General features: G+C 40.2%; 1 protein-coding gene across 2 annotated transcripts in view; it reads left to right on the forward strand.

The window, feature by feature from the left end:
• The window catches only part of HIRA (histone cell cycle regulator), a 35,465-nt gene that overhangs the window by 8,887 nt on the left and 4,063 nt on the right, over positions 1 to 22,515 (forward strand). For both annotated transcript variants that reach the window (XM_074606048.1, XM_074606049.1), the window contains exons 4-22: positions 511 to 601; positions 1,126 to 1,220; positions 2,079 to 2,174; positions 3,184 to 3,344; positions 4,254 to 4,421; positions 4,941 to 5,054; positions 6,812 to 6,882; positions 8,772 to 8,877; positions 9,469 to 9,696; positions 10,386 to 10,471; positions 10,956 to 11,150; positions 12,573 to 12,743; positions 14,274 to 14,478; positions 15,259 to 15,363; positions 16,156 to 16,304; positions 17,684 to 17,845; positions 18,563 to 18,621; positions 19,653 to 19,758; positions 21,354 to 21,476. In XM_074606048.1, the coding sequence (XP_074462149.1) occupies positions 511 to 601; positions 1,126 to 1,220; positions 2,079 to 2,174; positions 3,184 to 3,344; positions 4,254 to 4,421; positions 4,941 to 5,054; positions 6,812 to 6,882; positions 8,772 to 8,877; positions 9,469 to 9,696; positions 10,386 to 10,471; positions 10,956 to 11,150; positions 12,573 to 12,743; positions 14,274 to 14,478; positions 15,259 to 15,363; positions 16,156 to 16,304; positions 17,684 to 17,845; positions 18,563 to 18,621; positions 19,653 to 19,758; positions 21,354 to 21,476 (2,491 nt within the window). The remainder of the gene's footprint in view (positions 1 to 510; positions 602 to 1,125; positions 1,221 to 2,078; positions 2,175 to 3,183; positions 3,345 to 4,253; positions 4,422 to 4,940; positions 5,055 to 6,811; positions 6,883 to 8,771; positions 8,878 to 9,468; positions 9,697 to 10,385; positions 10,472 to 10,955; positions 11,151 to 12,572; positions 12,744 to 14,273; positions 14,479 to 15,258; positions 15,364 to 16,155; positions 16,305 to 17,683; positions 17,846 to 18,562; positions 18,622 to 19,652; positions 19,759 to 21,353; positions 21,477 to 22,515) is intronic.

A 22,515-nucleotide genomic window follows, 5' to 3' on the forward strand; every position in this document is an offset into this window, starting at 1 on the left:
CGCACATTCTGAGAAGCTGGGGAGATCTGAAGGAAAGGGCAAGAGAAGAAATACGTATAAAGGAAACATCATGGGAAATATATTGGTTGTAGCTCTAAATTACTCTGGATTTATTGCATATTACATTTGAATATATAGTTACCTGAACAAGTTGTCCCCTTTATTGTCTTCAACATATATCTTTCCTTTTTTGCCTTCTTAATCCCACCTCATGTACCACAAGCAGTTTCCTTTGTTAGATGAATGTTAATCTTCTTTGGAGCTGCTTTTGGTGAAGCTTTTTTAAAGACGGAATAGTTTTTTTTTAAAATAAGAAGTTCCTCAACTGCCATTGAAAGATAAGTACCAATTCATTTATCTAAAGCAGACAGAGCAACTGCTTTGAGTGGAAAAAGCACACTTAAATCCTAAACATCTCCTGTCAGGTTCTGCTTCTTATAAACTCTGTCCCCAGTCCAGAACCACTTATTCTCATATTTCGTCTTACTAACTTTCTGTTCTACATTTCAGCGTGCGTGAACTGTGTGCGATGGTCAAACAATGGCGTTTACTTGGCTTCGGGGGGAGATGACAAGTTGATTATGGTGTGGAAACGAGCTGCGTAAGCATGTTTCTTTTTTCTCCATTTTATATTTTATTTCAAGTAGGTTACTCTGTCCTGTCTCTCGGTGTTCCTTCCCTGGGCTGGCCTTCTGTAAGCTCGCTGCTTTGCCTCTCGGTGCGCGAGGAGCTGAGACTTGTGCCGCCGCGTCACTGGCAGTGGCGATCTGGTCTCTGTGTCTCTGGGGCTGCAGCGTGTCTGCCTGGGCGGTCCCTCTGCTCTCCAGGAGCTGAGCCATTTTCTGCTGTCCTTGAAGAAAGCATCCTGATGAGATCTGAAGAGTTTTCTTAACTGTTATCATTTTTGCTATCTGTAGAAATTGTACATTCTATTGAAGCTAATTTTTTAGTAACTGGAATTACTTTCTCTAAAAAGTACTTTTTTTTTTTTTTCTTTCTTCGGTTTTCATTGCAGGAATAACTGACTATAAAACAGAAGTGTACTGTGCAGCTGATTTTCTTTAGAAAGAAAGTTTGAAGAGCTTGAGGCGGTTCTGTTGATAACTGTTTTCTATTTTTAATTAGGTACATTGGACCTAGCACTGTGTTTGGTTCTAGTAGCAAACTTACTAACGTTGAGCAGTGGAGGTGTGTGTCGATTCTCAGAAGCCATTCAGGGGGTAAGTGAAAAGATGTTGGATGAACATAATTTGCATGAATTTAAAAAAAAATAATTGTTTTTCAGTGTCACATTTTCTTGCTCAAAACATGTATATTTGGTGGGAAGTCAGTAATTACTTTTAAGAGCAACAATAAAAATCTAAAGGAAAATGTCATTTTTAATGAACTGCCCATTTTCATACAAGTAACTTCTGGTAATGCAGTAGAACTTCCAGCAACTATGCAGTAGAAAAATTAGCAACTAAGGAACTCGTATTTTGTTATTTGCTAGCTTAAAAATCAGTCTGAATAAAGGAAGCTAACTGTATTTTTATTTAAATAAATGTTCACATTTGCAGTGAATAATCTTCTCGCTGGCAAAAGATAAAGTTTTTGTGAACCAAAGAATATTAATGCTTATTTAGAAAAAATAACTAAAGAGCAATGCAAAAGATGACTAAACCAGGTAATTTCAAATGCATTTTGCACCTGCTGACACGAGCTACGATTAAAATCAAGATGGAAATCACTCCGATCGCTCCACGTGTGTTGGAATAAAGCAAGTGCATCGCAATAGCTGCTGTTGCTTTTTTCATTCAAAACAAAACAAAGTACTTTTTACAGGCATTAGTACTTCCTCTAATCACTAAACATGGCATTCTCTGCCTCGGATTTTGGTTTTGTTTTGTTCCCCATTGAACGCGGTAAGTTGGAGAGCGTCCCTCCCCGTCAGTGTTGCTGTGTTCTTTCTTACCTTCCACTCTAGTGAGATGATAGTTGCTTCTTGGGGATAGAAAAAATGTTGTGATGCAGGTTCTTTTTAAAAAGATTTTTGGATTAATGTCTTAAATGGAAACTTTTTTTTTTTTTTCAAACAGACGTTATGGATGTAGCGTGGTCTCCACATGATGCCTGGCTGGCATCCTGTAGTGTGGATAACACTGTTGTCATCTGGAATGCTGTCAAATTTCCAGGTGAGAATTCTTACATTTCAGATGTGCAAGAATGTAAAGGTTTGTGACAAACTCTTCCCTCCGTGGGTGTATTTCAGTGGCTGTGAGAATCTCTGTGTGGGAATGGGTAGTCTGTCTTTAGAGCTGACACGCTTGCGCTCTGGCCGGTCAGTCCTTCTTCCAAGTTTGGATGGTGGTGAGCAGTGGACTCCACTCTGCTGTAGACAAGAGCTGTGTTCAGGTGGTGCTGCTGATTTTACGTTAGGGTCATTATTACATGTATTTTTCTTTTTCACCATCTCTCTGCAAAATCCCAAACAGAAAGAACTTCAGCTTGATATTACCTCTATATATGCATATATATTTTTTCCCTGTTGCATTTGTACCTACAGGACTTTTTACCTTTGGGGGGCATTATATTATTTACCCCATTTTAAATGCTGCTGCTTAATAAGCAGTGTGACTGTCCATGCCGAAGGGGAGGAAGGATGGACTGGAGGAGCCTCACAGTAGCAGAAGCTCTCAAGCCTTACGTGTGATGGCCATTTTCTTTCTTCCATTGCCACGGTGCTGGCGATTCACGCGGTCCCGAGTCCTCTCTTTCTCAGGGACCGCACTGCCGCTGGAGAGCTTGAGCCGACCTGCGAGGGGCTGGGGCAGCCGGGCAGCACCTGCCTTTATTTGGCTGCTTCTCACCACCTAACCTGATACAGCCTAAACCTCCCGCTGGGTGGTGCCCGGTCACTGCCATTTATTTGCGGGCTACTCCAATCCTTGTATCAGAGTTTTCAGACTTCCAGCCCAGCTGTGTGCCCTGCGCATGTCTCTGTTTATATCATTCATAGCTTAAGTACAGGTTCCAGTTTGGCTGATATGTTGTTGTTTGTACATTAAAAGAGGTTATATTTAATATGCTGCGTTCTTGTAAAGAACTTGTAAATCTCCTCAAAAGATCTTGTAAATCTCCTCAACAGTCTGTCCTAAAGGAGGTGTCAGTAACTCCTCTCTGTTCTCAATTTTGTGTGCACAGAAATTCTTGCCACTTTGAAGGGGCATTCCGGCTTGGTGAAAGGGCTGACCTGGGATCCTGTTGGAAAATATATTGCCTCTCAGGCCGATGATCGAAGTTTGAAGGTGTGGCGGACCATGGACTGGCAGTTGGAAACCAGCATCACAAAACCCTTTGATGAGGTATGTCAGAATGTGTGACCATTCAAAGTGAATTCCTATAGAACGAATGAAAATTGTAAGAATAACTCTGATTCTGCACAAAGAGTAGTTAATTTAACGGTGCTGAATCAAATTAAACTATTAGATGGCAGATTCAAAAGGGAGGAAAAAAAGAGTTACTTTCTCACCCCACATGTGACTACATTGAGACTCTCGTTGCCATCAGATGTTGTAGGTGCCAAAGGTTTACGCGGGTTACGTAAACAATTAAGTAAAATCCTGGAAATATAGAGGTTATTCCAAGGAAGTATTGGCACGCTAATTACATTGTTCTTACGTTCTTCCCTATGCATCTTCTAGTGGCCACTATCAGGAGTGAGATAAGTGCTTAGGAGGGATCTTTGGTCTGGCATCGTAGGGCTGTGACCTGGTGACGTTGATCAAGAGATCAGATTTCTGGGGACAGAAGTGGTGCTTAGTGAGTGGGGTGTTTCGCAGCAATCTTACGGTATCGTGATTACTGCAATTACTCTTCTTAATAGACTGTAAACGCTTGAATTCCTGTGTGAGCTGGTGTTGCAAGGTGAGGTGTCATTATTAGCAGTTGGTATGCTGCAGCCCTGCCACTAACTGGGACTGTGAAGAATACTGAGTGTGCAGTATCCAAAAAGATGTACGTTTTGCTTCCTTTAAAAAACTTCTCCGAGTTCCTTTTTCCCCCTTTTGGTAGGGCTTCATAAGTGACACTAGATCATCTGTATAAACATGGCTGAAATTGCTGAGAATTGTATGTGAGGTCATTCTTATATATTCAGAAAAGACTGACTTTGTAATCATATTTGCTGAATCTAAAATTTAAATAGTTTGTATTAAAAATCCTTTGTTTGCCAAACACTTTTAAAGCTGTGGGTATTTTACTCTCTTTGTCAGTGTGGAGGGACAACTCATGTGTTGCGCCTTAGCTGGTCACCTGATGGTCACTATCTTGTTTCTGCTCATGCCATGAATAATTCTGGACCGACTGCTCAGATCATTGAGCGAGATGGATGGAAAACCAACATGGATTTTGTGGGGCATCGGAAAGCAGTTACAGTAGTGGTGAGTGAGTGATAGTAATTTATTCCTGAAGTAAAACTTCTAATATGTGCTTTTTGATAATTTTATACACAAATGGGACAAGAGGTGGAGGGAGGTGTCAAGATTAGTAAAGCAAACGCATGGTGGTGTTTGAAAAACGTCAACTTTACACGTTGGAAGCAATCAGCTTGCTCTTGTGGTAAGAGAACTGGACATAGATGACCAAGATAAGAAGGGCGAGTACGGGAGGACGTTAGGAAGACAAACACTACTTTGTTAGCTCTTCAGTGACTTGGTTAAAGTGACTTAGGTTTCCAGTGGGTTCCTGATCGCTAGTAAACTTAATGTTATTTGCCATTCCTGTTCAGGCATTCAGAAAGGCCCTTAATAAAGCACATGCGGCTCTTGTCAATGCTCTTACAGAGTCTGGTTAGGGACTTTGTTTCTATGAAATGTTTCTTTTTCACTCTTAAGTGAAAAACTTGCTTTTAAAGGAGATGTAATTATTGTAATAAAATTTGGGGCATGTCATTTGTTCAGAAATTCAATCCAAAAATCTTCAAGAAGAAACAAAAGAATGGGAGCTCCACCAAGTCAAGCTGTCCCTACTGCTGTTGTGCTGTTGGTAGTAAGGATCGATCTCTTTCTGTGTGGGTAAGTGGGGTTTTTTGCCGCCTTTGAGCTAATGTGGTCATTTGGATAACTTAGGGGTTTAGCACAAAGGTCACGTGTACAGCATGAGGTCTTATATTTGGATTCGTGTTTGGTTTTTTCTCTCTGTTGTTACAGCATTAGCTGGGGGAAGGAAGTGGATTGGTATTAGTTCATGTCGCTAAAGCCAGAGCGGCTGGAAGCGGGGGCAGAGTGTGCTGCCCTGGTCAGTGGGAGGAGCTGTGAAGGGAAATAATGTGTTAGCACAGTTAATAAATGTAATTCAGCCCTATTTTCTTCCTGTGTCTTTTACTCGTTCTCCATGTGAGTCTCTTAAGAAAAACACTTCACTGTTTCTCCATGTTTAGCCCACCTACCCATTAATTGCTCTTAGTCTGGCTTTGTTAGTCTTTTGTGGGTGTGAGGAGAATATAGCAGGCCCAGGGTAGCTGTTTCTGAGCATATACACGGCTCATCTTTCTCCTTTGTTCTGGCTTCAGTCCCTGGCTTCCGTCTTTGCTATGGAAAGGACTGTGAAAATGAATGAGCTTTTTAAGTATACATCCAAGTTTTCAACATCTAGTTTGAGTTTTACTTTAACATCTACACATTGTTATTCTGGCTAAGAGAAGAGTAGCTATTCTCACATTTATAAATGCAAGACAGGTTGTTTGGCAACTGCGAGGGACAGGGAATAAATTTAACTGATTTGTAAAGCTTTGTCGTGAGAACATGTGCCAAAACACACCAATTGCTAACTGCAATCTACTATTTATAGATTCCAGAGTGATATTTATCCATCAATCGCTAAATGCATAACACTAAATCTGTTTCTGGCAATGCTACCAGTGCATACCCATATCAAAGTATCACTCTCAGTATATTTTACTTCCTATTTATACTATGATTTCATTTAGGCAGTATATTTTACTTTCTATTTATACTATGATTTCATTTAGGGTGCCTGTTGAGGTTAGACTAGGTGTTACAGAGATGTAGAGTTATAGGCAGTCTTTGCCCGAAGAGCTTAATAGATAGGTATGCAACACAGACCTAGGGAAACATAAAAGAAATAACGTATGAAGATGACTACCACACTACATCTGGGAACCTACGAGCATGAAACATCCTCCGCCACACTGACTGCTCCTGCTTCGTTTCAGTCCATTGGTTTAACATTACAGAGCTTAGAATGTCTGATTTAGAACAGGTTACTGGAAGTTTTCATATGCAGTTCTTTATTGCTAATCTGATTTATAAGTGTAGAGGGATCCTCTTTAAGAATAACAGTGAGTCAAATTCCCTTTGCTCTTGATAGGCTTCAGTTACTTGGACAAGTAGTCTGAGTGAGGACATGGAAACCTAATCTGTTTTCTGTATTCCTCTTGTGCTGGCAGTTTGCAACACTCTTATCTCAGTAAAGCTTAGAATAGGGGCCGTCTTTAGCATCTGCAGAATTACTTTTTGAGTGGTAGAGAGTGTTCTACGACTGCGAGGTAAAGGCAAAGTTGGTTAAGAAGTTCAGTCTGTGTTTCAGAAAGGAGGGGAGGGTGGAATGTCAGCTCTTCGTCTCCAAAGCTGTTCTGTGCTAGCAGTGGAGTGGGTAAGTAGGTGCTTCAGACAGACCGTCAGGCATACAGCTGTCTCCTGGCCAGGCCTTGTTTGGTGAACGTTGTTACGCTCTGGGAGAGAGTTAATGTGCTAATGTTGTTGTAGCATAGAACTTCTAAATTTCTGACTGTTGGTTCTTCTGTTTTAAGCTCACGTGTCTGAAACGACCTTTAGTTGTCATACATGAGCTGTTTGACAAGTCTATCATGGACATCTCCTGGTAAGTCGATGTCTGCTCTTTGTTACAAAAGCCAAAGTGTTGCTGTCATCTTTAGTTACATACGTTAACTGGAAATTCCTTAAAACAGTACAGATTGTAGCCGTTGGAACACAAGTAATCGTTCCTGAAGTTCTTGATTCTGCTGCAATGTCTGTGGTAGTAACATCAGCAACTAGCATGTGGTCACTTGAGATTGTGTAACGTTACAATTGAATAAAACCCAATGTATTTAGAACACGATGCAGTAAAATACCTGTGGAATGAGTTCCTACTACTTATGATTCTCTGACTTTTTTTATAGAATATGTACTTTATAACATGACTTGGTGGACCTTTAACTTTCTGTTTTCTATGTGCCATGTGGATTTTTCCATGAAACTCAGTGAAGCACGATAAAAAGTTTTCAAAATCGAACCATTTTTCGGCCTAGGAAGCCAATAAATGGAGTATTTAATGAGAACTGCTGCTATTGTTGTAGTACAATAGCTTTGAATACTTTTGTTTTCCTGTATTTTTTTATTTCTCCATCTGCAATTTGCACATTTTTCATGGCATAAAGTCTTCGGGAGTAATAGCTGGTTAACATTTCACAATTTCTGAGGAAATGGTTTTGTGGGATATTCGAGAGACAAAGGATCATCAGGAAGCTTGTTATTTTTTATCCTGTTTACAAATTGAAATGTATGGCTAAAATGTCAATAATACGGAATGTTCCCAGAAACACGCTCCATTCTGAAAACAGACAGAGAAAATTCAGAGAAATCGGATACTATTATATTGTTATAGCTGTCTCATTTCTATTTTAGAGTTTTAGACTTGGATCCGTGATTGTAATATCTGAACATGATTTATGTTTTCATGGAACAATTGCTTGGATCCAGTGGTCAATAGGAGCTCATCAATTTTGTCTGCTAAGCAAGATTTTACCATTTTCTAACTTGGAGTAGCGTTGGTTAACTTAGATGATGCTGGGGCTAACTTCTGGATGTGGTGCTATCAGGGCACCAGCCACCACGAAAAAAGGTGTTTTCAAAGACTTCTAGCCATGATGCATGTAATCCATGTTAAAGCCTTGTTGGACTAATTTGGGTAGGACTTCAGCGTTCTGCCTCCTTCCCTTTCTCTCTGTTCTCTGTAACAAGTCATCTGTAAACCACTATGTCGCCGTCTCTGCGAACTCTGTAATTGAAAGTTACTGGGTTAGCAGTCAAAACTCATCAAATATTATTTTTTTCAAACGTGCACTAACAGGTTATATATGGAAGGTTACCATTCCATTAGGACAGAATGTATAGTTTCTCCTCCCTCTCTCTTCCACCAAGAAAACCTTTAGAGACCTCCAGAAGAGGGTTACAATGTGTTGCCACATACAAGAACGTGTGCGGTTTGCTTAAAAACCCAAATGATGAACAAGAACAAAATCAAACATTATGTTCTTGCCTAGTACAAAGATTTTTGGACCGCTCAGATGCACATTCTGCTTTTTTTTTATTGCTGTCACTTCAGGTACCGATGATAGAGAAGTGGCATTTACCCAACATACACAGCTTCTCTCTGAAGGGTCTCATCCCTTCTTCCTTTCGTTTTGTCTGGACTGTAAGCTCTTCAGAGGAATGGACTGTCTGGTACTTGTTTTCCATGCATGAGGAAGCTTTGTATTCCATGGGCCCCAAGCAGCAGTTTATACGGTCTCAAAAGAAGCGTATTGATGGCTTATCTGCTGAAGGCCCCTTTCTTCTCCCAATTCCATTAGCACACAAATTTTTTACAACTTTTGAAGGAAATACATTTATCACTTATCTTATGCTAGATTTTTATCGAGCAATTTACTGTATTGCCCCTTGGCATCAATGAAAGAGAAATAAAGGTCCATCTTTGTTTTCCTTCAGGACCCTGAATGGACTCGGTATCCTGGTGTGTTCCATGGATGGATCAGTGGCGTTTCTGGACTTTTCCCAGGATGAACTTGGAGACCCACTCAGCGAGGAGGAAAAGGTACAGTAGGCACTCAGGGGGTCTGTGATTATATTTAAGCCATGTGTTGATTCAATTAAAATATTGGATTATTTATAGAAGTATGTAGTGACTGATTTCTGTATTACAGAAAAATATGTTCTTGTCTACTTCACAAATCATTAAAAAAGAGTAGTCAAGAAATACCTTTGTGTTATTAGTTTCTATTCTGGAAAGAAAGTCTATTTGGAAAACATCCACTTGCTTACACATCATTATACATTTGAAGTAATTATTTGGCCAAGGAAACAAGGAGTGGGTGCTTCAAAACACTTCAAAATTACTCTTTGACTTGCAGATATGCAAGTCTTTTTAAACTGATTGCTGTTGGCTGTTTTTTTCCTGTCATTGCTATTAGCAACTAAAGCTTTGGATTCCAGTTATTTTACATATTGATTTAGTGTTAGCTGAAAATATAAAGGAAAAACAATCTGTCGTGTATAAATGATAGGGAGGGCATTTGCATTTTATGGATTCCATCAGATTTGTGTGATTCCATTGCATTATAATTAGTGATGCCATGCTAGCAGTTGTAGTCACTCTTCTTGTGTGTTACATTTTTAACGCCCACAGAGCAATATTCATCAGTCCACCTATGGGAAAAGCCTAGCTATAATGACTGAAGCTCAGTTGTCTACCACCATTATTGAGAATCCGGAGATGCTCAAGTATCAGCAGAGGCAGCAGCAGCAGCAGGTGGAGCAGAAGAATGCCTCGCTGAGGGAAGCGTCTGGCACTGCAGCAGCGGCCCCCAAGGTGGCGAGCATGGTCAATGGGGAGAGTCTGGAGGACATCCGGAAGGTAGGGGTTCTGGATAGTCACTGTAGAGCGTCAAGGACTGAGCCGATAAATATCAAACTGCTTGTGATCAAACTGATTTCTGCTTCCTTATTCGTGTTGAACGGTGTCTTTCAACCCATGAATGGTCCAGTTGGCCTTAGTGGGACTTGCTGAAAAGTTAAAGTGCTTTTAAGCAGAAGTAAGACTGTGCGGGAAAAGGCTTGTGGAAGTTTCTACGATGTGTGCAGAAAGGAAACCAAAGGTAGCTGATAACAGTCCAGTAGAACTCTGCTTCGGTTCCTCAGTGAAGGAGGTCAAAAGCATTATTTAATTCTCTCCTGGACATAGAACTCTTAATGAAGGATTCAGTATGCACAATGAGAATGTTTCGGACTTGACTCTCTAATGTGGAGAGAATCAGGATTCTTCTGTACTTTGTACTATATGAACTTCTACTTAAAAAACACCTACTGTTGGTCCAAAAAAAGTTGTGGTATTGAAATACATTTGTAATAATAAAAACGTAGATTGCTTCTATGTATGCAATAATAGCATGGTTCAAAGACAATATGGAAAAAAATCTTTGTTAACAAATTTTTAATTGAGGATTATCTTTCACCTGATACACCGATTCTTGTCAGTTGGGGAAAAAAAGAGGGAAAAAAATTTCCTATTTATCAGAAATTATGATGAAATATATTTCCCAACAGAATCTCTTAAAAAAACAAGTTGAAACACGAACAGCAGATGGTCGGAGAAGGATCACGCCTCTCTGCATAGCTCAGCTGGACACTGGGTATGTTGGGAAGTTGCCTTTAAAATCCTTCTTCACCTTTATATCGGGTTTTTTTTTCTTCTTTTTCCTGATGCAAACTCAGAATTCTGACTTATTTTAATCTTACGGCATCTTAAAGCACTTGCTGAAAATCCCTTGTGTATACTTACGGAACATAGTTTCAACCTGTGTTCTCTTAGCTATAAGATCTCGCTTCTAACAGAAAAGGCTAATTCTGAGTATCTGCCGTTCTAGACGAGGGAAGAACACTAACGCGGTGCAGGTTCGTAGCTACATCCATACTGGCTTTAGCCTTCTTTCTGTATGAGAAGCAACTCCGCAAAGTTAGGTGGGGGTGGTTTGTTTGGGTTGTATAAGAGTATCCGCATGTGGAAAAGGGAAGAATGGAACAAACAGTTTAGATAAAATTACTTTTTCCATTATATTTAAATTTTTTTTTGAAGTGTTTTTGAGAAATATATTTGTTGTTTGTCTTTTTGCTTAGGGATTTTTCTACAGCATTTTTCAATAGCATCCCAATATCTGGATCTCTGTCTGGCTCAATGATGTCTTCTCAAAGTAACCAGCAGCTCATGTCATTAGATTCTAACGCTGTGAATTCCCTTAATACTTCAAAGCCTTCGGTAGAGCCAACGGCGGCCAGTATAAAACCAACCGATGATGCAGCCAATAAAGATGGGTCAGTATTTGCAGTTTTGTTTTTCGCTTGTATGACTCTGTTTAGTTTTTGATTCTTGTTTATGGTTCTGTAATCAAGCCACATTTAAAGTGGTTTCCTTAATGCAAAACTTCAAGAATATAATATTCCTGAAACACCAAGATTTGATTAGTATTTGGCTACTTTAAATAGCGATAAATCAGTAACGAATAGATCCACATGCATAGTTCCAGAAATGCACTTCAGTGCAACGAGGTACACAGTTGATTGCTAACGCTCTAACAAATTGACTTGCTTAGAGATTACTGAGTTGCTATTAGTAAATAACAGGAGGTTTTCCAGCAGTGGAAGTAATGAAGCCTGTTTTCCATCAAGTTCTGTCCTGTGTCCTGTAGATCTCCTCTCCTCAAACATGGTAATGCTTCTTCCCCGTGTAACGGTCCCTTCAGATGAGGGCGAGCACGGTGCCAGTGACTTGGCAATGCACTCACACTCATCAGCCAGCGTGTCTTCCAAATTAATTATGGAACAACTAAATTTTACTTGCTTTTCCCTCCATGGTAACACTGACTTGGTTTCTCCTCCGCAGTGTGTTTTTATAGCGTTTATAAGAGCACAGTGTCATTGGAACCTCTACCATTCTATCAAATTTAATTGAAATTGGCCACAGATGAAAAAATGGGTGGGCAGACTATGAGAAATGATTGACAGATGAAACTACTAAGTCTCCTTTTCTTTGGAAATTGGACTACTAACTGCTTTTTAGTACAAACATCAGTTATCTTAGAGCCATTCTTTCTTCCAATTCGTTCTCTGAATGAATTGAAAAATCTCTAAAGTAAACAGCTATTCAAATAGCAGATCCCTGGAATGCTTTAGTGTGGGGAAAACACATTCATTTCCCGTGGAGTTGTGCTTGGGAAGGCCTAATAATTAGTTTGGATTCTTCAACAACAAAATCAAAACCTGGCTTGAATTGTTTCCGCCCAAATTGTTTGCGTGATAAACAGTGGAATATAATCTTGTAATGGAACGTATTTGGTAACTGGAACAAGGGGTAAAACCAGGAACCCCAGTCACCATTTAAACTAGCGATCCTTTCCCTTCGGGTACATAAGTACCAGCTGACAGTGTCATTTAATTCCTGAATTAAAAATACTTAATGAATGATTAGGGTATTTTAATCTAGATAGATCTGTGTGGACACATGAGGCTCTCAGCTCTGGCAGGTGTCGTGAACAGCTTTTGAGAATAGGCAAAGCTTGCAGGATGCTGATGCACGAGGGGAAAAAGCACGTCCGAATTCACGCGTGTATTTGAGCGAAAGGTTTTCAGGGTGGCTTCTGGCCAGCGTAGTGAATGCTAGCTAGTTGTTACGAGCAATGCAGGTTACTAATACTAAATTTCTTTCAATCGTTGTCTTCCTGTCTGTGTTATCGACAGTGTAATTGCTACCTCTGCCTCCACTGCTCCTCCTGCGTCGTCTTCCTCTGTGCTGACAACTCCATCCAAGATCGAGCCCATGAAAGCGTTTGATTCTAGATTCACAGAACGATCCAAAGCCACCTCAGGGACTGCTGTTGTGACAAACACAAATCAGACTGTTGTGGACAGGTAAGGCACAGCCTGGGGGCAAAGGAAAAAGGAGGATAGTACTGTAGAGAGTTAAAATGCCGACTCTCTGTGATGAGGATGTCATGGTGCTGGCACTCTAGAATTGTCCTGGGTCTTTTCCACAATCGGAAGGAAGGAGCTGGCTGTGAATAGGTGAATTCTTTGCTGGCGTTAACACTTTGTACATTTGTCCCTGGCATTTGGGATCAAGCAAACTCTTCAAAGTATTCTGAGTTAAAACTATTGTTCCAAGATGCTGTGTGTGCGCTGCCTCCGCGTGTGGCTGCAGCGTCTGCGCTGCTCAGAAACAGAAATAGCCAGCCTGCATCCCTGAACAGGAGTGAGATTTCCTTCAAGATAAATTACCATGCGTGTCTGCAGACAGCCTATCATCATAACAGCCGCCGTTGTATTTCAGTTTTATGCCCTGAAGGCAAGCAGAGAAGACGCTTTGATTTTAAGAGGTTTTGGCTCTAGATCCACATGATTGGGGGGGGGGGAGGGGGGAAAGAAAGCCTTTGGTTTTGTGACATAGTGTGTTATGGCGTAAGTATTCCTGCCTCACCAAAACAAAGGATAGAAAAAAGAGCAGTCTTGAGAAAGAAGCATGTAGTTCCTCAACTTATTATTACCAATGAAATGTGTTTTCACTAAATACCTCAACATTTTTATGGCAAAGGGTTTAACCATAAGATTCAGAAGAAAGTTCTATTAAATTACTCTCATAATTGCCTCTAATGTGTCAGTAAAGTACGGATAGAAGTGTATAGTTTGGCATAATGCAGATGCCAAAACCAAAAAGGTTTGGATTATGCAAGATATTTCTAAGAAGCTGAGTGGTTACGGAATAAGTGGCAAAACATTGTTGTGAGTTAATAACCAGCTATTGAAGGGAATGGGAAGACTATGACTAAATGACCTATTTTAGTGTATAGTAGTTAACAAAAGAGTTCTCAGAGATTTGTACTTTGTTGTCTTTAGTTATATTGTTTTCCTGGAATGGAAAATGGAGCAGTGAGGCCACCTGTATGGTTTGCAGATATACATCTTACAGTAGTCAGAACTGAATAGGACAACTTTTGGGGATGGACAACGGAATGAGAAATGGAGTTCTGCAGGAGTAAGCAGGAAGTGTAACGTGCGTTGGAGGGGAGAAGGTGAACTACTCTCGCGTCTCCCAGAGTGCCGAGTTATCTGTATCAACCCAGGGAAAGAGATCTGGTTTGAATTGGAACTGAACGCTAAAATAAAGTTATTTACAGCTTTATCCCGTTGCTAACTGCTAGTTTGATTAATTTTTTTAAAGGAGAGAGTATGTCTGGTCAGCTTTATACATCTGTATTGCACGTTGTACTTTTGCAGAGGATTTGCCATTCCGCTTTGGCTTCCTCCCCTTCCCTTTGTGCATTTTGAAATGCACTCAAACAAGGCTAAGAATGTATCTTCTTACAAGAATGCAGTGCGTAGGATATGTGGCAGCTTTTGGAGTCAACTTATGGAAAACGTGAAATTTTTTTTTTACTTGCTCAGACTGAAGGATCAGAGTTTAATTAAAGACAATAAGCCCAAGGATATTCTGGAGAGCAGCAGTGACAGTGAAGAGAAGGTTCCGGCTGCCAAACCCCTCAGCGCACCCAAACGGAAACTGGAGCTTGAGGGAGAAACAGTAGAAAAGAAGAAAAAAGGAAGGCCTCGAAAAGACTCCAGACTTGTACCAGTAACTTTAACTGTTCAGGTGAAATAAATAAGATTAATTGTGGCTTTCAGTGCTCATTTAATAAAGTCCGTCCCATGTTGGCTTGTTCCACCACATCAGGGAAACACAAGTAGTGTCAGTCCCTCGGAATTTTTAGCCATTCCTCTTCCTTGCCTTGAAACTTATTCTTTTTAAAATTTAAGATTATAAAAAGCAGATGCACGTGGTGTGGCAAACACGGCAAACGTGCCCATCGTTTCTGTGAACACGCAGCTACTTACTAAACGGTACGGGCCTGCTAAGTAGCCGTAGCTTGCCGAAAGCGCGTAGAACCAAATGAAACGCCGTCCGTTTCTGGTGCACTTTGATGGAGAGCGGCCCGAGGACAAGAGCGTCACTTAGACGTGGTGACTTAAGTGGTTATGAATGTCCGCGGAACTGTGAAGAGTTAAGGTGCGGTACAGTTTCCATCATCTTAGGGCATGTAGGTCCCTCTGTGTTCAGTATTCAGAGCTCAGCTTTTCCATGCAATATACCAGAATTTCCACTAATTAGCTGCAGCTGCAAATGGGAGGGGGTATTATTAAAAAAAAAAAAAGACGAGATCTACTTTGTTTTGTTTTTTTTAATTCTTAGAAGCTATATTAAAAAATTTGTATTCATACAACTAATTAGAAAAAGATTAATATTTACAATTGGCATTATTTGAAATTTTTTAAAAAAATTTATCTTTCAAATGAATCTATATTATAGAATATCACTGTTTTTAACTTTTTTAATGGAAAAACATAACTATTTCTGCAATATTTTTTTTTCCAGTCCCCAGCTGCACTGGCCTCTGAGAAGGATGCTGCTTGCATCTCTGCACCAGCATTAGCACTTAAACTGCCAACCCCAATCCCACAGAAATCGTTTACTTTGCAAGTAAGTGGACTATAAGGGGAAAAAACGCTTAATACTTTTTAAAAAAAATCCTGCTTTTTTATATTCTTAGATTATTCAGATCCTTTGATAAATTGTTTTAATATGTGTATTTGTTCAAGCAAGCAAGATGGTATACTTCAGCTTCTAAGAATATGACTCTATGAGAAAAGTTAATGGCAAATGAGCTCTAAAAATAGGGCAGTTCTGAAGTAGCTAAACTTCAAAGACGACCCTCTGGTTCCACAGTCCCTCCTCCTGGTTAAGCAAAGTGTCGTGAAGCTCAGAGTCTCCGCGGGGCGCAACTGCTGCACTGTTAGTACAGTCGTGCTGGTAGGACACTGCTGAAGAGAAAAAACAAGTCTTTTCTGAGAGCTCTCTGGAGGTGCTCTACATCTGAAGAGACTGGCAAATAGTGTTATTTTTAGGTATTTATGAAATAATTTTTCTGCGTGTTTAGGCTGTGGTAGTCTGGTTCTAATTGCAAGCTTGTCGGGAGGCTGGACACATCTAGACTTGATCTGGTGCCCTTAGTTAGGAAGCAAAGACTAGCACAGCCTTTCTTTATTCTTATGCTCTGAATACAAAGAAATTATTTCTGTTCTAGCCAAGACTGATTTTCAGAGATCTGCTTCTTTTGAAGTACCACAGCATATTTTGAAGCCACTTTAAACAAGGAATGCCATACTTAAATCCGTTCTTAAAGACATAATTGTTTTGGATCCAATAGTAGCTGCTGCTTTTTTGATTAGTTCTTTTCCTCTTCCAAAAAGTGTTTTATTTTTTGTATTTCAGCTAAGTTCAGATCCATCAATGTACCTTGAAGTGGAGAATGAAATGACCACAGTGGGAGGTTCAAAGTTGAGCAGGTTAAAGTGTAATCGAGAAGGCAAGGAATGGGAGACGGTCCTCACCAGTCGGATTCTCACCGCCGCGGGAAGCTGGTAAGGGAGGGTATTGTGGAGGAAGAGGGGCCTGAAAGCCAGAAAACATTCTTAGGGGTACAAAAGTACACTTTACAGAAAGTTGATTGCACCTAAATCCACATATTTACAAATAGGTAGAGACTTTAACCATATCTTTCTCTACTTACTTAGAGAAGTTGATTAACTGGGTCACTTCTGTTAGGGACTTCTGTGATTCTTTGGGCTTGGCTCAAGTTGTCCCGTTTCTCTTGCAGCTGACCTGCTCTGATACGTTGGTGCTCTTAAATTCTTAGCCTGTGGAGTTCTTAATAGAGATTCTCACTTCTGTCGGCTACTGCTATTTGCTGGTTTTATCACCCACTATAGTAATTTTTACTTTCTAATTAATGTTTTGTGGCTAAAAATATGTACTGCTCTTGGTCTTAAGACCAGTTTCACTGCAAGTGTTAGCTCTGTGCAGTCTTAAAGCATCACAGATTCTCATTAGCCAGTTACAACTATTTTCACAGAATCACAGAATCTTCATGGTTGGAAAGGACCCTTAAGATCATCGAGTCCAACCAAACAATCTACAATCTCTGCCACTAGAGCATGCCCTGAAGTGCCAAATCTAGATGTTTCTTAAACGCCTCTAGGGATGGTGACTCAACCCCCTCCCTGGGCAGCTCTTCCAGTGCCTGACCACTCTTGCAGTAAAGTGATTCCTCCTAATATCTAATCTAAACCTCCCCTGCCGCAGCTTCAGACCATTTCCTCTGGTCCTGTCATTATTTACTGTGTATTTACATTTCCTCTTTAAATTTCTTCTTTAAAGTTGACTTAATCATGGCAAGCGACAGTTGTTCAAGTGCTAACTACTAAAGAATGAAAAATTTGGAACAGGATGTTTTGTGACATAGAAGTATTTTCCTGAGTCTTCAGCTATTTTATTCCTTACTTTTCTCAACTTTGCTTAGTTCCAACCTCAGAGTTTAAATTGAAACTGTATTTCTGAAGCCTGAGCCACGTCCAGGTCTAAAAACGAAGCAGCAGATTTTAAAGCTAAATACAAGTACAAGCCTGAAGGAGAGCTTGCGTATACCCGAAAGCTTTACTGATATTTCCAGCTGTGCCCCGGGCTCTAACAAAAGACACTGTCTCTGCCTGCAAACCTTCTCTTGCCCATCTCTGTAGACCGGCCTAGTTATAACCAAAGCAAGGAGGCACGGAATGCATTTATATCTAATCCGGCTAGTTTTTGACCTTTTCTTTTGGTACCCAGGGTTTTTTCTAAAGCTGTAATAGTTACATTTTTGGGAATTAGCCCAAGCTGTATGATACACGAAATCAGTTTGGTTTTATGCTACTTGCATTTCACAAAATGTAAATGTTTCTTTTTGATTTTTTTTTTTTTTTAGTGAGATTGTAAGTGTAGCCTGCGAGAAACGAACATTGTCGGTATTTTCAGCTTGTGGTCGTCGCCTTCTTCCTCCTATAATATTGAATACACCCATTTCCACCCTGCATTGCACGGGTTCTTACATCATGGCTCTCACCACTGCTGCTACGCTCTCTGTTTGGTAAGCCCCCGTCAGCCGGCTCGTTTCTAGAGGGAACTCTGGTGAGGGGTGTCAGTGCGTTGCTGTTCACACTGAGGCTTAAACTAAATCAGGCCTGAACACAAGTCCATTTTTGGGTGCAATATGAAGAATTAATTGGGCAGGACTTGAATCCTTTCCTTCTCTGTTCTTGGGTGGTCCGTGATACTGAATTTGGTTCTAGAGGGAAGACAGATGATCAGCTAGAAGTTACTAGATTAAACATCCTCCCTCGGATAGACTTGTGTCGTGCAGATGGAATGGATTGAGGAGGGAAAAAGGTGGATATTTCCAACTTTCATCATACTTAGTCAATAAAGTACATGAGTTTCAGAGTTAGAAATCCTCTATCCATCCTCAAGATACTGAGATAAAAACTGCTGTACTTGTTTACAGTTGTTGAATTTAACCTAATGTCTCATGCAAGGCAGAGCTCCTGAAGGAGTCATTTGGATCCTTCTTGTAATGAGGTTTCCTGATGAAAGCTGTTCAACGCTATTGACTTCTGTCTTGCCGTAAGCTGTTTGAGTTTGCCAAAATCATTTTGTCAAAGCAGTGAAGAAAATGTCAAAACCAAAAAAACCCAAACTCACAACCCCCCTTTACTTTGTCGTGAATATTGAAGAAGTGCATTTGTTAAATGATTTTGTAGCATTAATTTGCTTGTAAACGGCAGACTTTTCCTTTTATCTCTTTCAGGGATGTTCACAAGCAGACAGCCATTGTTAGAGATGAGTCTTTGCAAACAATATTTTCAGGTAATAAAAAGAGTCATTTAGTTACCAACCTTTGAGCCCACCTGTACTATTCAGTGCCATTTATGAATACACTGAAATTTTACGAAACCTGAAAAGTCTAAACAAATTATTTTCCTTTGTTGTTATGTAATAAAAGGAAGTCACTGGCAATGCTGCAATACAGTAGAAATAACTGAGACGAGAATATCAACGCGTAACAGACTGGTACAAGATTCTGTAGCTGATTATATTGTGGCTTGCTTCTGAATGTGAAAATTCAGTGTTGTGAAGATCACAAACCAAATATTTTACGTAAATCTGCTGTTACAGCAATTTTTCTGTGGGTACTTTGCATGCATGTTATCTTAATGGTGAGCAACAACTGATTACTTCAGATTCGTTATTTCAAAATCTTCAGTTTCTATTGTTGCCATTATCTGGAATGAAAAGAATTATCCAAAAAAGCAGTGTTTTGGAGCATATTGGTTTCTGTTTTAGCTTTAGTCCGTACAGTACTAATCAAAACTAGCTGGAGAAGTAGTTGTACTAGCAGTTTGCACATGTCTTCATTAGAAGTTACATGCACAAACCCCGGGCCTGGGATATGCTGGGAAATGAGAGACTCCAGCTAGCCCACTTACACCTTCTTAGACAGCACATTTTCTAAGGATGCTAGATTGTAGAATTTTAACTTAATGGGATAAAGAAAGGTGAAAGGCTTCTTGGGTTACAGGAGAGATGGTAGAATTGCTGAAGATTGCCCCTAGATATGGAGAACGTTTCCAATTAAGCCAATGTTCTGTACAAATTGCGGCATCGAGGTTGATAATGGATTTTGCAGAAGAGTGATTTTAATGCTGCTGCAGCGAGCCTGATGCTCACTGTCGTTATCTTGTGTTTTGACCTTCCTTATCAGTGCTTGAGAATAACATTTACCTCACCTTCTTCTGTTGTTTGCTGTGACTGGTAATTAATGGTGGATAGCATTTTTTACCATTGTGAATGTTATGCAAGACTCGAAAAGCAATACCTTGGTCTGACTTGACTTGTAGGAAGCGATGCAACTGTCTCTCAGATCTTGCTGACTCAGCATGGTATACCTGTAATGAGCATGTCCGATGGCAAGGCGTACTGTTTTAATCCTTCTCTTTCTACGTGGTAAGTTACATATTAGTTCCTGCTTTGATAACTTAGCTGAACTGACGTGTATTCTGATTTACTGTCTCACTCCATATTTTGAAGGTTAGCCTGAGTAGGATCGCACTCCAGGCTTAGTTTTGCTGTAGTTCACCACTGTATGTCTTTATTATATTATTAATGAAATTATATTGCTTAATCAAAAATGAAAAAGTTAAACTACAGCTTGCGTTATCACACTATCCGCCACGGTGTATACTCTTTTATTTATTAACATCCACCTATGTCTACTTTTGCCGATATATGTCACTTGAATCTGTCGAGTGGTTGGCCATGCTTCAAGATAACCTAGCCTTACGGTTCACTCTTACTTTTTTTTTTTTTATGTAAAAGAATGCAGTTATGGAAAATTTGTCAAAACAATTTTCAGGGTTTTGCTGGGAGTTCAGACATGTTAAAATCATTTTGCCCAGTTCCCAGAGAAAATAAGACCTATGCACTCTAGTCCTGGAGTTGCCATGTGCCTGGCATTGTCAGTCCCCATCACTCCTTAAGACTTGTTTGAAGAGAGCTCTTTGCCTCCAAGACTGAAAAGTTTAATGGGTGCAATAAGTCAGGTAGCGGAGGAGAGGAGGAGTCGTCATCCTCAGAGAGTTCCCATGGGAGAGTCATTACACAGGGAAAGGCTCCAGCGGATCCTGTGCCTCACTGGGCTCAGGCTGCCAGCAGAGCCGTTCCCCAGGGACTCGCTTATTTCTGTCAGGGTGCAAGTTCCCGTAAAGGAATTCCCATGGTTAAGTTATTTACAGTGTCTGTCCCAAACAGATTCTTTATTGTCTTTCTAAGAGGAAAAAGCATCTTGCAGTCTTAGTGTAATTGTGGTACTTAGTGTAATGAGCATGCTTGATGAAGGGGTTTGTTGTTTTAATTCCTCCTTAGAATAATTGTTACTAGTCAACTGCTTGATGTGAATCCTTTGAGAAAGGAAAAAACACCGTATTTGTTCTTTAGATAAACTGAGAAATCATGCAGAAATTTTCCCAGTCAATATGGAGCATAATTCTGAATTTACTGTCCTTTTTTAGTTTGTACCACAGCTTTGGAGACATACGAGCCATGCCTTTAGTCACCATACAAATTTAAACATGATGAAGCAGTAAAGAGCGTTTTAAATATTGGTGCCATTTTACCTCTGAGCTGTCTGGAGGTCTAAAGTTAGCAGCGGTTTGAGCCAGGGATTCCCTTGGCATCTCAGACCAGCGGCAGTGGTTCCCTTGGGAAGGCTGGAGGTGCCGGCTGGGACTGCCAGCTCCCTCCGTGAGCTGCCGTGGGGAGAGGGACTGTCAAAATTTCCTTCAAAATTAATGTGAAATATTACACAATTAATGTTGTCAACTTTGGGTGTGGGAGGGACGTTTCCGTGACAGCACCAGCAGAATTTGGACATGGAGTGGGAGCAGTCGGGGTCTGTGGAATTCCTGAGCAGCTTGGTGGTAGTTTTTTGGTTATCTGTGAAAATGTGGGTCTGGCTTTGGGGCAGAACAGAGCTGCATCCCCTGATATCCCTGCCTACTCTCCTCAAACCCGTCTTTGCTTGTTTGCTCTCTTTTTTCCAGGAATCTTGTTTCTGACAAACAGGACTCTCTAGCACAATGCGCAGACTTCAGGAATAGTTTGCCATCCCAAGAAGCCATGCTGTGTTCTGGGCCCTTAGCTGTAATACAGGGACGAACATCGAAGTATGCACTTAATTGCTTCGTTTCTTCAACTTGTTTGTCTTCGCCCCCCCCCCCCATTATTTATTCATGCGTTTCAATCAGTGAGTTAACTCTGCAGACTCTAATAGCACTGTGTCATAGTGTTTGGGGTTCTTTTTAATCCTTTGCACATTTATAGTCTGCATCTTGATGTTACTTTGAGATTGTTTGGGGGACAGGAAAGCATGCTCTAAACTTAATCATTTTAAGGCTCCTCTTTATTGCATGGGTAAAATATTTGACAATTCTGTGCATGTAATATTTTGATTCACTGAACTGAATTTCTTACATTTTAATTTTTAGTTTACCAGCTTTCTGGAGTAGGCCTACAAATTTTGAGTAGCTCAGTTGTCCTCAAGGGATCTATTAATGAAGTCTTTGAGAAAGTTGAGTGATTAGTCATCTAACACGTATTTTTTAACATCTGAAAATATCACCAGGGAATTGTGTGAGCCAGAGCAGACTCCTGTAGGTAATTAATTAGCCCATCCTCACCTGGATTTGAATTAGATTTCCCAGGCAGATTTCTGTGTTATTTCTGTTCTTCACATCTGAGTTTAATTTTTTTGGTGAGAGAGACTGTATAGAGTTGTATGATTTTATTGCTGTTCTCTTGGGGAGGAAGGGGAATTAACTGGGAAAAATATTTGAAGTCCAAACAAACACCACCCTCTTTTTGAGAGAGACAATATCAGACTGAAAAATTAGCTTTTTTTTTTTTTTCAAAAAGGAACTAATTGGTTTCTTTTTCAAATTAGCCTTCTCATGACAATACATTTATTTGTAAGAAATCCTTTAAATGCTTTAGGCTGACTTTACATCTTGTGTTTGTTTCATGACTTTCACTGGTGAGGGGCAGAGGAAGGTAAAGGCAGTCATCGGGATTTCCTGTAAATGTTCAGGAGCACTTGGTCGCTGAAAAGCACGTGTTCTTAAAGAGAAGACAGGTGAAAGGAAGAGAGAAAGAGGAGGAGGCAGGAAACCCTCTGTGGACCTCGGTACTTGTAAAAGGTCCGGTGGG

Source organism: Larus michahellis, chromosome 13 (assembly GCF_964199755.1).
Source record: "Larus michahellis chromosome 13, bLarMic1.1, whole genome shotgun sequence".
Lineage (NCBI taxonomy): Eukaryota > Metazoa > Chordata > Aves > Charadriiformes > Laridae > Larus > Larus michahellis.